Source organism: Mytilus galloprovincialis, chromosome 1 (genome assembly GCF_965363235.1).
Source record: "Mytilus galloprovincialis chromosome 1, xbMytGall1.hap1.1, whole genome shotgun sequence".
NCBI classification, from domain to species: domain Eukaryota; kingdom Metazoa; phylum Mollusca; class Bivalvia; order Mytilida; family Mytilidae; genus Mytilus; species Mytilus galloprovincialis.
The window spans coordinates 12,350,575-12,369,392 of record NC_134838.1 but is presented as its reverse complement, the minus strand read 5'-3'; the positions used below and the strand labels follow the sequence as shown (position 1 = coordinate 12,369,392).

The window sequence follows — 18,818 nt, the reverse complement described above, 5'->3', positions numbered from 1 at the left end:
ACACCTCCAAAGGTTTAAGTGTAAAATAACCATACGCAGTCTTCTGTGTATTCATACGTATTGGCAGGATCAAGGACTATAACCGGAAATAACTAGATACTGGTACTTGTTTAGATATGTATACTATCATTGTTCTCATCGATGAAGACCAGACTGTATTTAAAGATCTTAATAAAATGTTAATTTGTGTATTACAGGATATGCTTACGTTGTTGACACATTTCGTCCTATTCCGATTTGACTAACACAATTAAGCTTCTTTCATTTTTTTATTCAGTACATTTGCAAAATCAAAGTACCATGCTTTTTTTCTGACCTTGATTTCAGACTCATTTTAATAAATAATAGGATTCTGACAATACAATCTCGATAGTTCCCTACGAAAGATGAACTCTGAATTATAATAATGATATTCCAGTACAATACCCTCTGTTGTTAGTTCATAAGTTGACTTTAAAATCGCATTTAATTGGTATATATATATCCGGATATAAGATATCGGATTACATTTTTATTCATAAAATCCGATTATTTTGTCAACAACCGTAGAGTCACATGAAGTTGAAATTGAAGTGCATCATTAACAAACATTTAGATCTTTCTAAGAAATCAAATTTTGTCCTTAAGCATAACATAAAAAGCCACAAATAACACCATTTATGCATTCTTCACGTTTTTACATTAATTTATGAATTGCATGTTTTAGCATATTTGTAGATCTACACTCTTTTTTGTCTCGCAAAACTTATCAGTTTCGCAGTATACAGTTTTTAAATATCTACGAATATTCAGATATAGTTGGCAAAAACACTAAACACTAAAACATTTCGTAAAATGACATTTTATTACAAATAAGGATTAGAAAAATTACAGTAACAAATTAATAATGCTAACTGGGGACGAACATTACAGATTCAAAAAATATATAAGAGGTACTACATAAGAAATAATTACATTTGGACCATACATGTTCATCACTACTGAAAAACATTCAAGCACATATACAAGTGATAAAATATACATGGACGGTTATAGATAGACACATGAAAATATATATAAACTGAAACTCAAATGCATGCTTTAATCAAACTTAATAGAAAACTGTCTTTTTACTTTCAGTTTTTCGGAGGAGGGGGATTAAAATCACATGATCAGATTCATTTAGATCAGATTCTTATACAGTGATCAAAGAGTTGCTTTCAATAATGAAGAATCCATGCAAAGGAATGTATGAAAATTAATATTATCAAGACAATGAACTCAACTGAATGGCAAACACAAACATGTTTCTACAACATAATTTATCTGTACAATTCAGTTGTGAAACTGCCGATGATAGAGTCATATAAAAATGCGTTCCTCTACAAAGTTTGAAAAGAAAATATGTTGTATAATGTACTCTTCTATTGATAAGTTAATTTGTGTCTCATATCTTTCAAATTATTTTTTATCAGTCATGATTTAATGACTTGTCTCATAAACTGAGGTAGTCTGATATTTGTGACACGATTATCCATATCGATAGCTTAAACATACTAAAGACTAATTTGATATATGCGTTAGTCTAAGTACCCATGCCCATTCACATGGTAGTTTGTTCCATGGTATAATTGGTATAGTGATATAAATCCTTTGGCCTCCTGGGCCAGCTTTCCAATCAAATTTATCTGGGTAACCGAGCATGCTGACTTCTGTCTGCTGTGATGGGATTGGTGCTCCTAATTTGAAAACTGTGTCTGCAGGCCATGAAAGGAGAAATACATACACCACAGTTCCTTCCTTCTCCGTTTGTCGTTTTGTATACCTGTAAACAGAATATCATTTTATAGATTTATTCAATTAGAGAGCTTAGAAAGAGATAACTATTTATTCTTTTACTAGTATTTAACTATTTCTTTAGCATGCAATTACTATTATTCAATTGTGATTTTATTATTTTAAATTAAATTTCTACAATTGTGTTCAATAATTTGGGTGCCAGAACAATGTGTCTCATCCCTTTTGCACATTTAGGCAAATAAAATATGTTTAAACTAATGGACACAAACCAGAGATTTATTGAAAAAAGCGAGGTCAATATGTCTTACAAACGTGTATTTAATTTACTGTATTTGAATAACCATTCGATTCCTTATTTTTTCTCTCTTTGTATTCCTTCTTCACTTTCATGTGATGTAACTAATTGATTGTTATACCATGTATATTTAGTGACTGTATCATTCTGGTGACTCCATGGAACCGTACTGTAAACTCCCTCTCCATTGACCTTCAACCATTGACCAAACTGACGAAGTCTTTCTTCAAATATTGGCATGATTTTGCCGTATTTGGTTGGTCCTACATTCATCAGCATGTTACCACCACAACTTATATAAAAAGAAAGAATATTATTTTCATATAGAGAATTACTTCCTAAATATTATTATGAGAGATTAACGTAACATCAGATGTTTTTATATAGTTATAATGAATAATTTTTAAATAGCTGCGATGACTGGTTTGGAACTGGACAGGGCCAACATTTGTTTGAGTTCAATTGGCCATTTTTGGGGAATAAGGGTTAGACATGTAGGAGTTAAAATGACAAGGTCGGTGCTGGGCAAGATCAAGATTTCTTTGTTAAAGAGAATTAATCATTTATTAAAACTAATGAAGAGGAACATGTTCCTCATCTGCATATCATGATATAACAATGTACTAAACCTCATTTTGATATTAAAAACTATTTAAGATGAGTTGTGATGACAAGGTAGAGGGGTTCTTTGGCAGAAATGTTCTACGCTCATAAAGGCATGTCTCTGGAAAAACTAAAAAGACTATAGCATCTTTACAGAATACACATCTGTATATTTTAATGTAACATTATATCAAGTTTCATACTGACACAATAAAACTAGAGGCTCTAAAGAACATATGTTTCTCACCTGCATCTTCAATAATGGCTACTATTTTGTAAAAGGCAAAGGGCATTAGAAAAGAGCATTAGAAAAGGGGCATTAGAAAAAGGGCATAACCTCTGTATAGCCGTTGGTTACTTGCCTGATTGTCGATGCAAATGTTGAAATGATTTGATGAATAGTCAGATAGGCTTCGAGGTTAGCATTTCTGCGGTATCCCCATGATCCCTTGTCTATTGTCATACAATTTTCCCATTTGAATTTCTGTAAAACACCTAAAATTTTAAAGATTATCGTAAAATGACAGGAATCATCAAATATGAATACGCTGCTTAATATTTAGTTATTCTTAACTATATAGTGTTAGTAAGATGAAACCACATAAACTACTAAAACTATACTACTTTCCCTTCAGATCAGTTATCGAATACAGCTGGCAAGTATGATTACATGCAAAGTACCTCCATATACTAAAGATAATAAGATGAAAAGCTCTGTCGTATGTCTAGACATACCATTTACCTGGCTTGAAAGGACTTCAAGTTGAAGCAGCAATATTATCTATATATTTTATAATCGATGCAACAACCCAAAGAAAAATTGCAAAGTTACAATTACAGTCGATGTTAGTACCATTTAAACAACAGCTGCTGGTAAAATACAATCAGGGGGATAAGACACTTATTATGACATTTGGTTATCAATTGACAATTAATGTCATCTATCAAAACCACTTTTACCATATATAAGTAAATACTAACCTGGATTGAATTTATCTGTACATGTCTTGTAGCTACCATGTTTGCATTTACAATCTGGGCCCCATCGGTCATTTGTTACAACAGTATCCTTTACTGGACTGTAAGTAAAAGAGTAGAAATAGTATAACAGGAATCTATGACAAACGAGACGATTTTAATTTCGAAATTATAAATTTCCCCCACCTTAGTAGCAATATACCAACTTCACCTGCGTATGGGATATATATTTCTCAACTTATTCGATATTCAAGAGCTTGCAGCTCCTACTCAGACTTTGTAAAACGTCATCAGTGTCTGAGTAGAAAGTTGATGAACCAGGGGTATGTCAAAGAACGTCTCGTCCTTTTTCTAAAAAAGTTCATCGGAAGGTACCAAGACCTTGTTGATAAATATTCCGTATCAACTTCTCAAATAATACACGATGGTCTTGATGTATAGATTTTGCGTACTGATGTTGTGTATCATCTTAACAACATGTTTTATTGTTCTTTTATTTGTTTTTGTTCTATTATTAAGATTACTTTTACTGTTGAATGGTTTTAAGTGATATCCGTTTTACGTGGCTCGGTACTTATACATCTCGTCAATGTGTTTGTATTGGCTTTCATTTTTTGGTGATTTGTTTTGTATATGTGACTCTTTGTATTTCTTTTGTGCTTATAACGTGACTCTGTACTTTAAAAGATCCCGTCAGTATGATATTTGTCTATAATATGTCATATGTCATTATGATATATTTCTATTATGAATTACTATATATGTTGAAGCACAAACGTCAAAATCAATCAATGGCGTAGTGGAATTAACAATTTTTGGATTCTCATAAATTCTATGTATAACTTTTGGACTAGTTTGAATCTCGGTCTATTTCTGTAATTTATTCTTGCATACTTTTGATTTTTTAACCCTGTATGCGTACATTGCCTATGAAAATTTTAAAAGTGTTTGTATTCACATTGAACGACAAATTTATGTGACGTATATAATTTTTCTGACGTCAGACACTCAAATCAATCCATGTGTTCTTAGACAGTAGATGTTTTTGTGTCCTGTTAAATTGTTTCTTTTAAAAGTTTTGGATTCTCATATTTTTGTGTCCTGTTAAATTGTTCCCTTTTAAAAGTTTTGGATTCTCATAAATTCTATGTATAACTTTTGGACTGGTTTGAATCTGGTCTATTTCTGTAATTTATTCTTACATACTTTTGGATTTTTTAACCCTGTATGCGTACATTGCCTATGTAAATTTTAAAATTGTTTATAATCCTGGTACTTTTGATAACTATTGTATGCACATTGAACGACAAATTTATGTGACGTATATAATTTTTCTGACGTCAGACACTCAAATCAATCCATGTGTTCGTAGATAGTAGATGTTTTTGTGTCCTGTTAAGTTGTTATACGATGATGACTGATGTACCCATATTTTGACTATTTTATTAATTGTGACTGTTTATTTAACGCATCATGTAAATGTAGCGGAATTTGATGAGACTGTTATTAAAGTGAGAGGGTTAGCGCTATAGAACCAGGTTTAATCCACCATTTTCTACATTTGAAAATGCCTGTACCAAGTCAGGAATATGACAGTTCTTGTCCATTCGTTTTTGATGCGTTTTGTTTTTTGATTTTGCCATGTGATTATGGACTTTTCAAATTGATTTTCCTCTGAGTTCAGTATTTTTGTGATTTTACTTTTTTCTCCATAAACCAACGAACAACTCATCATTCAGGTAGTCTGATATTTTGTTTAGATTGCAATGATATAATAGGTCAAAGTAAGATCTTCTCATCGCGAAACACCAGACAATACTTAGGTTTTACCAAAAAAGTAAACATAGCATACAACACACAACGTAGCGTACCAACGTATCGAGGCGGATTGAGCTGTCTATGTGTCATTTTAAAGAATAAATTTTCCATAGCCTTCACTACAATTAAAACATCCTGCACAGCCACACTACACCTCCTCTGTATGGGTTTTGCAGCTGAATGAGAGCAATTGAAGTAATAATGTGTTGATTGCTAAGAAGCACAATATGTCGGTTTAAAAGTATACAAGTGGACATGATTGTCTTTTTGTGTCTTTTTTTATGAAGACAAAGTAGAGAAAACATAACTGCCAAAATATATACAACTTCAGACTATAAAGGTTTTGTAACTCTGTCTCAAATACTGATTATGATACTACAGATATATTCTGTCTTATGTACAAAAATATTATACATATTAGTATGGCTTGAATTGTATCGTTGCATATATAAAAAGCATATACAGTATAAAATAATTTCCACAATAAATTTTAATAACCAGAGTGAAAACAGTAATAACCAGAGTGCAAAAGAAAACAAGTGTAAAAAAGGTACCAACCAATCGGAAGTAAGGGTATATGAAATGATTAGCAATTACCTTTCATTGAACAACCAAGCAAGAAATTCTTTAGCAGTCCAGTATGAGGAAGGTCCCATATCATCAACCATATCAGCCCATACAATGTCTGGTTTATAATTACTGACTAGTTCATACAGGTCTGGCATGGTTTTTGTCTAAAAGAACATTGCATATTATTTTGATACAACAACTATTTCGTAAATAAATTCCTAATTTAAAGTAATAAAAAGAATGGTGGACATGTAATTTTGGGGCCCTTTATAGCTTATTGTTCGGTGTGAGCCAAGGCTCCGTGTTGAATGTCGTACATTGACCTATAATGGTTTACTTTTATAAACTTTTATTTGGATGGTGAGTTGTCTCATTGGCACTCACACCACATCTTCCTATATCTTTGTAGTATGTTGTTTCTACATTAGAAAATGTCTGTACCAAGTCAGGAATATGACAGTTGCTATCCATTCGTTTGGTGTGTTTGAGCATTTGATTTTCCCATTTGATAAGTGAATTTCCTTTTTGGATTTTCCGAGCAAATCAGTATTTTTTATTTTACATTTTGCTTGATTGTTATCGAACCATTATTATGATACCAAGTTCAGACTTATTGCGATGGAAAGCTTGATGTTCGAAATTCAACATTGTTTGGTTTAGCAATCAAGATGCTTTGTTTGCACTCGGGGATATGTAAATGTTATACTTAGTATGAACTTTCATATATAAAACGCGTATTTTACTGCAATAAGTATTATATGAAACAGTTTTATCCCAAAACAATACTGGACATAATGCTTTACCTTAACATAGTTCTGGGTTGTGAAGTTTGATGCCTTATCTTTGAGATAGAGTGGATTAAGCCATTCTGAAAGACAGTAGTATGTTCCAAATTTTATATCCGTTCTGTTTCGTATTGCTGCAGCCAGATCGCCTAAAAACAAATAAAGAGACTTCAAACATAATTCTTATGGCAGAGTTAAGCTCTAAATTTCTAAGGCTGGAGTTTATATATTCAACACTGGGGTTTACATCTCTAGACTCATAATCATATGTACATGAGACCAACAAAGTTTCAAACGTATACATACAGAAAACAAACTAGTAAAAATCTAGAATTTCGTAATCAGTATGGAACAAATTGATGTATATTGTTAGTAACGTTATATACGTTCTCTAGAAGAATAGAAAATACAATGCCAGAATCTCTTAGTAGTATGGGCATTATACACAAAGATATTATAGCAGTAGAAAACCCAGAATTGTGTAACAAAATGCAGGATTAAATGGATGAAAATACAACTATAAGACAAAGTCATATTCAATAACTTATAAACAGGAATCACCAACAAGAGTGAACATCTTCCTCGTCGGACATATTGCTTGCAACAAATCAGTCACTGATCAAATCAATAACAAACATTCAGTAATAGCTAACCATCATATGATAATAAACATATCAGAGAAGACGGCAATGCAAATGCAACTCTAATGGCAAACGACCTTGGACAAACGCAAACCATCAAAATGCATCACTGATCAACACTAACCCTAACACAAACTGGGAGTGATTTCAGGTGCTCCGGGAAGGCAAGTGGATTGTGCTTCACGTGGTGCGACCGTCGTGTTGCTCGTGCAAGTGCAACACCGATGCAAGTTCATCTCAGTAGGTCCCATTCTATGAAAAAAAGGATGGGTATGTAGTTCCAAAAGTTGGAACATATCCGTCGTTATCTGTGCAACAGATATTGCATAACGGTCAACCAACTCGTTATTGTGTCCGTTATAGTTACGACAAGGTGATTTCAATTTCACCACTTTGAACTCTTTTTAAATACCTTCCTAGTGAACACAAAAAAAAAATAACAAGGAAATCATGATAGGAAACACAAGCCCCTAAATATCGTATCAACTGGGAAATATATACTCAGTATTTAGGCGTTGATTGAATGATGCACATAGAAATGGACAATCACAATTTGGAAGCTCAAATCAAATACTTCAAATACTACAAAGTATTGTTTCCAACCGACCCTCATTGGCAATGTCTGGATGTTAGTGAAGATATGGGGAAGAATTTACTGTATTTTTTGTATTTGTTATCACAAGTATGATGGGATAGATGGAATCAACATAGTCACTATATAGCGGAAAGTGAAGTTACGGAATACTGCTAACTTTCTTTCTTTCTTCCTAAGAAGTTTCTGTTTTGAGCCAGCCTCACGTGAATGAATTAAGGGACAAATTGGCAAGAAGATGAGCGTAGTTGACTACCATGGTATTGCCGTATTTTAAAAAAAAATGTATATATCTTCCAAAAGTAACCTAAGTGTTGTCAATCAAGAAATTATACATCTTAATAAACCGTTTCCGAGAACTTTTTGATTGAATCAGAACGAAATTTTACAAAGTACGATGTATCCCCTACCCTAGAAACAAGATACTTGTATCTGCGTTGGCCACCCTTTTAATGAAACAAAACGGAAGTCTTAATTCAAAAATTTAAGATTATAATATCATATGATATTGTCATTACATTTATCAACTACTTCACAATAACCCATTAAACCAGAAAGTTATTCAGTGCTATGTGTTGCTTCTGAAGACAATCTGATAAAGGATTGCAAGGGTTCAATTGCATGTTTTGTTAAAATTTGAAATTAGAAGTCGTCTTAGATCAAATAAGGGCAACAGAAGTTTACCGCTGCTCAATAGTCATAAATCGATTACTAGTAAACAAAAACAAAAAACGGGTCACAAACCAAAACAAAAGGAAACGCGTCAATTATTAAAGGAAAGAAATGGCACAGCATGAACACTGAACTTCTACAAAAACAAACGCCAACGACACTGTCAATTATATCCTCGACTCAAAACCTAAAAACAGTAATTTAAAGATACTTAAATATGGAATACCCAGACTTTGGGGTAGATATTCGTCGGAAAACAAAAAGACCGTTTTCTGATTATACAAATTACAATAAAAACAATGTTTACCCACCAACAAGATCTCGGTTTGGTCCTACTGCTTTTGCATTCCAGTTAAAAGAATGAGACGATGGCCAGTTTGGGAATCCTTCACCATGTTTACTGGTCAGAACTACATATCTGAAAATATTTAAAAAAAAAAACAAGAAATTTATGTTATAAAGTTCACCTCACTTTATTACCGTATCAACTGTTACAGTAATTATAATTGACAGATCAGCAACTCTCACATGTCTGCACATTCTTAAATAAACATGTAATTAAATAGATCAATTGAAGTTCTTATACACATGTTGTCATTCTGTAGTCTGACCATCAAACGATGCACTTGTTAATAAATTAGTTATAGAAACTGGATTGTATTATTACATAGCAAATATATTACAATTTATAATTTGAATTTAGACAATACAGTAATAACCAATTGTATCAACTTTAGTGATAATTCTCCCTTTATAAGATATAGGCTTTGAAAAACAAGTTTACAAAAGTAAAAGACATCAATAGAAGATCTCCCCACTTCCCGAAAAAAAAAGTCTGGGTTAACATGTTTGGGAACGCATAACCCCCGCAATAATCTGGGACAAAGCACAAAATCATTCAATCTGTACAAATCTGTTTTTATATAACCTGACTCATCAGAAGGATACTACGCACAAATAGAATTACTTATGAAAAGAAAAAAGACAAAAAATACCGATCTAAGAGTACTTGCAGTTATTGAATAGATATAGAAAGATGTGGTATGAGTGCCAATGCATGAGACAACTCTCCATCCAAGTAACAATTTATAAAAGTAAACCATTATAGGTCAAGGCACGGCCTTCAACACGGAGCCTTGGCTCACACCGATCAGCAAGCTATAGAGGGCTCCAAAAATTACTAGGGTAAAACCATTGAAACGGGAAAAACAACAGTCTAATCTATATAAAAAGGCTAGATAAAATAAAAACAACGTTTTCGGGTCTTATAAATCAATTACAGCACCTTCAAAAGCTTTTGTATACAAACGTCACAAGCAGATGCTTGTGCAATGATATTCTTTTATGGCCCTTGCCCTTGGTCTCGTCACTTTTTGATTCGCACTGGGTCCGTAGCAAACCATATAACATACACAGTAGATCTACTAATAAAAGATTCATGTCGTCATTGTGCAAGAGAAACCATACAACCCAATTTAAAACAAAATCGTCACCGTTTAACAATTAATAACGAAAATTGCAACAAGCCTTATATATAAATCATTCTCACCCTGCTCCCGAAGCTTTAAATATATCTGCCCATTCATCTGGATTGAAGAATTCTGCTGTAAAATCTTTAGCAAAGTCAGCATAGGTAAAATCAGGAGGGTAATTCCTTTTCATGAAGTCTACAATATCTTGAGGTGGGTGCTTTGACTTCCATAATGGCCAGAACCATTCTGAATGGAAACTTGGAACAGAAAATACTCCCCAATGAACAAAAATTCCAAATTTGGCTTCGTCATACCATTTTGGTAACGGCCTTGTATCCAAAGAAGCCCAATCAGGAGTATATTTGGCATAACTGTACTGTAACCCTATGCAACAAATTAGTATCAACACGCACTGCTTCGCCATGTTTACAATTTAATGCTGTATGAAACAAAATCACATGATATGTCACATGCATAGAACTTATTGTACTACCTTGTCATAAAAAAAATCGATAGAGCGTTACACTGGTTATGGTTCAATAGCCGTTGTTAAGTTATACAATTTCAAAACGGAAAATGTCAATTTACATTTAAATACTCAAACAGATATGTAAATATTTACATAAATATTCAATAAATTTTTGAATTTTGCAATGTTTCAATTCATCAGTTCGATATAACAATGTAGTCGAATATTGACAATTACTTTTCTATATTTAAACAAGTGGGATTTTAGTTTACAATTTATGTAAAAGAATATTTCAAAATGATGTCAGATATAAAGGTTTGTGCAGCCTGTATTGACTAGCATAGGGAGGAAATTTTTTTTAATCATATTTGATAGTGTACATGTTACTACAACTGAAATACAGAAATAGTCACACCAATCAAGACAAATAGGTTTCTTAAGTCCACTATAGTTGTTGAAATTTGTTCAAAAGAATATGTTAAAAAATCCATAAATTGATATTAGCACATGTAGGTATAATACTACATGTATAAACCTCTAACGGAAGGGATTGTACTTGATATTCATATGATGAAGACATAATCTTTCGATCAGTTTAATTTGGGTCTGGAGCTGGCATGTCAGTAACTAGTAGTCCTTTGTTTATAATTTATGTAGCATTGTCATTTTGTTTAGTTTCTTTTGTTTACAGAATCGGACTTCTATGAACTGAGTTTTAGTGTGCGGTTTTTTTTTCTACATTTGCTAGAGGTATAGGGGAGGGTTGAGATCTCAAAATACATGTTTAACCCCGCCGTATTTTTGCGCCTGTCCCAAGTCAGGAGCCTCTGGCTTTTGTAAGTCTTGTTTGATTTTTAATTTTAGTTTTCATGTGCATATTTCGGAGTTAAGTATGACGTCCATTATCACTGAACTAGTATGTATACATGTTTGTTTAGGGACCAGCTGAAGCACTCCTCCGGGTACGGGAGTTTCTTGCTGAATTTAAGACCCATCTATTTGGAATGCAAGAATAAATTCCTGTTATTTTGTATAACTATATATGCATTTAAAAGTATACGATAAATATTCCATGGATTAACAATATTACATCTATCAAGATTTGAAAATACAGTTTACTCTTTTGTTCTATTTTTATTCATGGTGGCCATTTTTGTCAACTAATTAAAAATAGCACAAAGATAACAAGGTACCCTAATGTTAATGAACATTGAAAAAAGTAATAAAAAAACGCCATGTAAGACTAATAATTTGTTTCAAGCAGTCACCCATTTGTTTAGGTTGAATCGACATTTTTGTAGATCTTACATTGCTGGTAATTTAAGCTTTTTTAAATAGTTTCTACCTATCTGATATTGTTTGTGATTATATACTAAAACACTACAAGAGTGCACACACTGAAATGTCTCTCCTGCTTTACTGACAATTGATTTTATATTGAAAGCCTCAAAATTAAAGGTTTTACAAGCATTGCATGAAATTAATGGTGTCTTCAACCTATGCCAACATTTGATAAAAATATATTCAACCTATGCCTACAAACAAAATACAATAGGTGTTGTTATAACAATTATTAATTAATTAAATGTAAAATACAGTCAGTATATTTAAGCATTAAATATTACTTTTTAAAAATTCAGAAACAAAAATAAAGTATTTGCAAAACTGTGTTGTAGTAAAAATGGAATTTTAAAAAAAATTCTAAAAAGACAAACATTGTCAAATAGAACCCTTGATACTAGCAAAATTGTGTTGAAATAAATCTTAAATTATAATAATAAATAGACTAAATTTCTAAAATTAAACACTTAAGTATATCATTACTTAAAAAAAAAAGTTAAAACGCTATTTCATTTGTGCAAAATTGTTCATTATTTTTGTATCTATTATGAAGCATTCCTCAACAAGCAACAAAATATACAAATATACCATGATACTTCAACACAAACTTTTTTTAATCAAATGATTTTTGAAAATAAAATGTAAAATGAATATTAAATAAAATGATTTTTGATTCATTTATTATGGAAAGCCACAGTGAACGCCCCGATTATTATTATTTTTCCTTTAAAAATACATGGATACAAGTAAATCTTCTGCTTTTATAATCCCGCCGATTATCATAAATACTAAAATCTTCGGCTTTTCAAAAGCCGAAAATTTCGAAAAGCCGAGGATTTTGAAAAGACGAAGATTTTGAAAAGCCGTAGATTTTGAAAAGCCGAAGATTTTAGAATTTATAATAATCGGCGGGATTATAAAAGCCGAAGATTTATTTGTATCCATGTATTTTTAAAGGAAAAAAAATAATAATCGGGGGGTTCACTGTGGCTTTCCATACTTTAGACATACACAACAACATATATTATTACATAAAAAAAAACAAATGAGAACCTCATTTTATAAATAATATATATACAATTTATTTACAATCATCTTTGACAATCATTCATATGACATTTGGACAAATTGTTTCACATATGAAGAATTAAACAATAACAGAAGTGACCATTGGCAAAAATTAAAGTGACCATTACTCCAATTAAGCTAGTAAATGTATCCTGCAGACAAATATTAACCCTTTAAAGAACATGAAAGATCAAATGTTTATATAATAACATACTAACAACGCCTGAGAATCAAGCATTACTACCATATTTCACAACACGTTGACATCGAAGTATTTAAAAGATCCCGGACCATTGTGACCATTGTAAACATTTGAACTTTCGATCATTCGAGTTTTTGTATTTCTCGTAAAACGATATTATTTTATTTCACTTCTCATGCGTTTAAACTTGAGAAAAATACCTATTGATATGATGCATGAGGTTGAGGATTTAGTCACACCTAACGATACCTTACTAAGACACAGTGACACAAGAACACAGACTGGTAATACACTGCATAAATGTGATTTAAGTGCAAGAGAATTTAGTAAAGGTGTAGACTTGAAGAAACATGCTAGAACACACGCTGATGGAAACCGTCATGTATGTGATATATGTGGTAAAGGGTTTAGTAAGAATGGTGGTTTACAGATGCACATTAGAACGCACACGGGTGATAAACCCTATGCATGTGATGTATGTGGTAAAGGGTTTAGTCAGAATGGTGGTTTACAGATGCACATTAGAACGCACACGGGTGATAAACCCTATGCATGTGATGTATGTGGTAAAAGTTTTAGTCAGAATAGTGGTTTACAGAGTCACATGAAAACACATACAGGTGATAAACCCCATACATGTGATGTATGTGGTAAAGGGTTTAGTCAGAATGGTGGTTTACAGAGTCACATGAGTACACATACAGGTGATAAACCCCATGCATGTGATGTATGTGGTAAAGGGTTTAGTCAGAATGGTGGTTTACAGATGCACATTAGAACGCACACGGGTGATAAACCCTATGCATGTGATGTATGTGGTAAAGGATTCAGTCAGAATGGTAGTTTACAGATTCACATGAGAACACATACAGGTGATAAACCCCATACATGTGATGTATGTGGTAAAAGTTTTAGTCAGAATAGTGGTTTACAGAGTCACATGAAAACACATACAGGTGGTACAACTCATGTATGTGATGTATGTGGTAAAGGATTTAGACATGATGGTGGTTTACAGATTCACATGAGAACACATACAGTTGATACACCCCATGCATGTGATGTATGTGATAAAGGGTTTAGTAGGCAATATCATTTACGGGTTCACATGAAAACACATACAGGTGATAAACCCTATGAATGTGATGTATGTGGCAAACATTTTAGTCATCTTAGTAATTTGCAGAGTCATATTCGAAGACATACAGGTGACAAACCCCATGCATGTGATGTATGTGGTAAAGCATTTATTGAACCTCGTGAGTTAAAGAAACACATTAAAATACATACTGGGGATAAACCTCATGGCTGTGATGTATGTGGTAAAGGGTTTATTCAGCATTATAATTTAAAGCTTCATATGAAAACACATACAGGCGATAACATTCATGACTGTGGTGTATGTGGTAAAGAATTTAATCGGTATAGTAGTTTACAGATTCACATGAGAACACATACAGGTGATAAACCTTATGTATGTGATGTATGTGGCAAAGGATTTAGTCGGAGTAATGTTTTACAAATTCACACGAAAACACATACAGGTAATTAACTCCGTGAATGTGATGTATGTGGGAATGGGTTTAGTCAGCATGGTAGTTTAAAAGATTCACATGAGAACACAACATGTGATTAACTCCGTGAAGGTGATGTATTTGGTAAAGGGTTAAGTCAGAATGGTAGTTTACAGATTCACACGAGAATACATGCAGGTGAAAACCTCATGTATGTGATGTATGTGGTAAAGGATTAAGTCTGCATGGTAGTTTACAGATTTACACGAGAATACATGCAGATGATAATTCCCATGTCTGCGTTTATGTGGTAAATAATTCGATCAGCATGGTAGTTTACAGACTGGAGTCATACGAGAACACATGCAGATGATAAACCTCATGTCTGTGATGTATGTGGTAAAGGATTTAGTATGCATGGTAGTTTACAGATTCACTTGAGAACACATTCAGGTGATCAACCCCGTGTCCTTGGTGTATGTGGTAAAGGATTCAGTCAGTATGGTGGTTTACAGAGTCACACGAGAACACATACAGGTGATTAACCCCATGTGAATGATGTATGTGGTAAAGGGTTTAGTCAGCATGGTAGTTTACAGATTCACTTGAGAACACATACAGGTGATAAACCCCGTGTCTATGATGTATGTTGTAAAGGATTCAGTCAGCATGGTACTTAACAGATTCACATGATTACACATTCAGGTAACTAGTTGCAGTATACAATTGTATTATATGTCTCCACATGAACTTGTCTCAGAATTTGTTTCCCCTATATATTAACACTGTTATATTAAGGTATATAGGGAAAACAATGAGACAAGTGTCTGTGTATGTCTCTGGTTGTATAATATGTCTCTGGTATCACTACACATGCAACTTCTTGCTTTTTATATTACACCGTGTGATATTTTGACTTAATATCAAATAAAGTATTTCCATGTCGAAACTATACCTTATTTTGACATGTGCGGAAAATGCAGCATATTAGCTGATTAGAGCGTACTGGTTTTGGATTACAAAAACCGATAGTTGACATTTGAGCATCAGTGCAAATATGCTCTCCTATTTCAAGTTTTTTTTTCAAAAGAAGCTTTCAACAAGGGTTCTTCGGCTATCCCAAGTTCGTAGGCTTTCATTTGATACCAAAATAACCGAAATATGTTACGTGTTGTTTTGTTTTAAGTATGTACCTCTGTCTGATCTGGTACTAATTAGTGGATCAGTATACCTATAATCGAACCAAAATAAAATGACTTCTGTTTTACACAATGAAAACTATATATGGAAAATAATAGTGACAATATGACTCAGACTCTTCCCATTAACACCAGTTCTAACTTGTTAATATCTACTCAAATAAAAATGTCTTACCTAAGTGTCTTTCCTCAGTTTGTCATCAGATTGTTTATTGAATATGAATATAAAAGTCTTTGCATCAAATATAAATGAGATTTTTGTCCACATTTTTAGAACTAACGGGAAGGTTTTTTTTAATCAAAACCGGCATACCTCAATATAATTTGAGACTATTATACTAACATAGTCTCATAGTCCCAGATATAATTACATTTATCAACAAGAGCAATTTATTTATCTCGAAGCTAAATAACTGAGATAAGGTCTGAAAAAAGACGAAACTTATTTCAAAACTAAAAGAGAGAAAAAAGCCTGAGACATAAACAACATAGTATCACATACAGACAAATGAGAACTTCATTGATATTCTATACATTTTGTTTTGCAATCATCTTTGCCTATCATACATGTGACATTTGAACAAATTGTAATATGAAGAATTAAACAATAACAGAAGTGACCACTGGCAAAAATTAAAGTGACCATTACTCCAATTAAGCTAGTAAATGTATCCTGCAAACAAATATTAACCTTTTAAAGAACATGAAAGATCAAATATTATAAAAACATACCAGCACCGTCTGAGACTCAAGCATTTACTATCATAGTTCACTACACTGTCACATCGAAGTATTCAAACGATTCCGTACCAGTGTGACCATTGTAAACATTTAAACTTTTGATCATTCGAATTTTTGTATTTCTCGTAAAACGATATTATTTTATTTCACTTCACATTCGTTTAAACTTGAGAAAAATCCGTATTGATATGATGCAGGAGGTTGAGGATTTAGACACACCTAACGATGCCTTACATAGACACATAAGAACACAGACTGGTAATACACTGCATAAATGTGATGTTAGTGTCAGAGAATTTTGTAAAGGTGTAGACTTGAAGAAACACACGAGAACACAAACTGGTGGAAACCGTCATGTATGTGATGTATGTGGTAAAAGGTTTAGTTAAAATAGTGGTTTACAGATGCACATTAGAACGCACACGGGTGATAAACCCTATGCATGTGATATATGTGATAAAGGATTTAGGCAGCAATTAAGTTAATTTACGGAATCACATGAGAACACATACAGTTGGTGATAAATTCAATATATGTGATTTATGCGATAAAGGGTTTAGTCAGCATGGTGGTTTACATATTCACATGAGAACGCATACTGAGGTAAAAAAACCATGCATGTGATGTATGTGTCAAAGGTTTTAGTCAGCATGGAAATTTACAGATACACATCAGAACGCATACAGGTGATAAACCTCATGTCTGCGATGTATGTGGTAAAAGATTTATTCGGAATAATGGTTCACACGAAAACATATACAGGTGATAAACCCTATGCATGTGATGTATGTGGTAAGGGGTTTAGTCAGAATGGTAGTTTACAGATGCACATGAGAACACATACAGTTGATACACCCCATGTATGTGATGTATGTGATAAAGGGTTTAGTCGGCAAGGTCATTTACGGATTCACATGAGTACACATACAGGTGATAAACCCTTATGTATGTGATGTATGTGATAAAGGGTTTAGTCACCATGGTAGTTTACAGATGCACATGAGGACGCATACAGGTGATAAACCTCATGTCTGCGATGTATGTGGTAAAGCATTTTGTCAGAATAGTAGTTTACAGATTCACATGAAAATGCATACAGGTGATTAATTCCGTGAATGTGATGTATGAAAAGGACTTAGTCAGCATGGTAGTTTACAGATTCACATGAGAACACTTGCAGATGATAAACCCCCATGTATGTGGTAAAGAATGTAGTCAGCATGGTAGTTTACAGATTCATATGAGAACACTTTCAGGTGATTAATCCCGTGTCTGTGATGTATGTCCTAAAGGATTTAGTCAGTATGGTACTTAACAGATTCAAATGAAAACACTTTCAGGTGTTTAACCCCGTGTCTGTGATGTATAATGTTGTAAAGGATTTAGGCAGTATGGTACTTAACAGATTCATATGAGAACACTTTCAGGTGATTGATCCCGTGTCTGTGATGTATAATGTTATAAAGGATTTAGTCAGTATGTAGTCCGAGATTACTCTGACGTCCAACGGCTGTTTTGCCAGACAAGCTGGATTACTCTGACGTCCAACGGCTGTTTTGCCAGACAAGCTGCTGGGGCTTGTCTAGCAAAACAGCCGTTGGACGTCAGAGTAATCTCGGACTAGTCAGTATGGTACTTAACAGAGTCACATGAGAACACATGTAGGTAACTAGTTGCAGTATACATAATTGTATTATATGTCTCCACAGGCAATTGTCTCATAATTTATTTCCCTATATATATATGTGTTGTATGGAAGAATTGTTAGCTGTACATGCCTGCCTGCATGGTTCATCTGACCTTGACCTCATGTTCATGGTTCATTGGTCTATGTTTAGTTTTCTTGGTTAATGTTAAGTTTATGTGACAATTGTAATAGAAGGCGAGACATTTCAGCGTGTGCACTCTTGTTTATATGAATAAGGGCGTTAGTTTTCTCGTTTGAATTGTTTTACATTGTCATTTCGGGGCCTTTTATAGCTGACTATGGGGTATAGGCTTGGCTCATTGTTGAATGCCGTACGGTGACCTATAGTTGTTAATTTCTGTGTCGTTTAGTCTCTTGTGGACAGTTGTCTC

General features: G+C 33.2%; 2 protein-coding genes across 2 annotated transcripts; one reads left to right on the top strand and one right to left on the bottom strand.

The window, feature by feature from the left end:
• Positions 1–825: 825 nt before the first annotated feature.
• Positions 826–10,649, bottom strand: LOC143065413 (alpha-L-fucosidase-like). The gene is made up of 8 exons (XM_076238972.1): positions 10,283–10,649; positions 9,045–9,151; positions 6,847–6,977; positions 6,071–6,207; positions 3,659–3,756; positions 3,040–3,172; positions 2,196–2,366; positions 826–1,804 (listed from the first exon to the last, which is right to left on the bottom strand). The coding sequence occupies exons 1-8, from the start codon at positions 10,627–10,629 to the stop codon at positions 1,543–1,545; spliced, it is 1,386 nt and encodes a 461-aa protein (XP_076095087.1). The 5' UTR covers positions 10,630–10,649; the 3' UTR covers positions 826–1,542.
• A 2,664-nt stretch (positions 10,650–13,313) lies between these two features.
• Positions 13,314–17,380, top strand: LOC143070479 (uncharacterized). Its single transcript, XM_076244774.1, has one exon. The coding sequence runs from the start codon at positions 13,461–13,463 to the stop codon at positions 14,835–14,837; it is 1,377 nt and encodes a 458-aa protein (XP_076100889.1). The 5' UTR covers positions 13,314–13,460; the 3' UTR covers positions 14,838–17,380.
• The last annotated feature ends 1,438 nt before the right edge of the window (positions 17,381–18,818 follow it).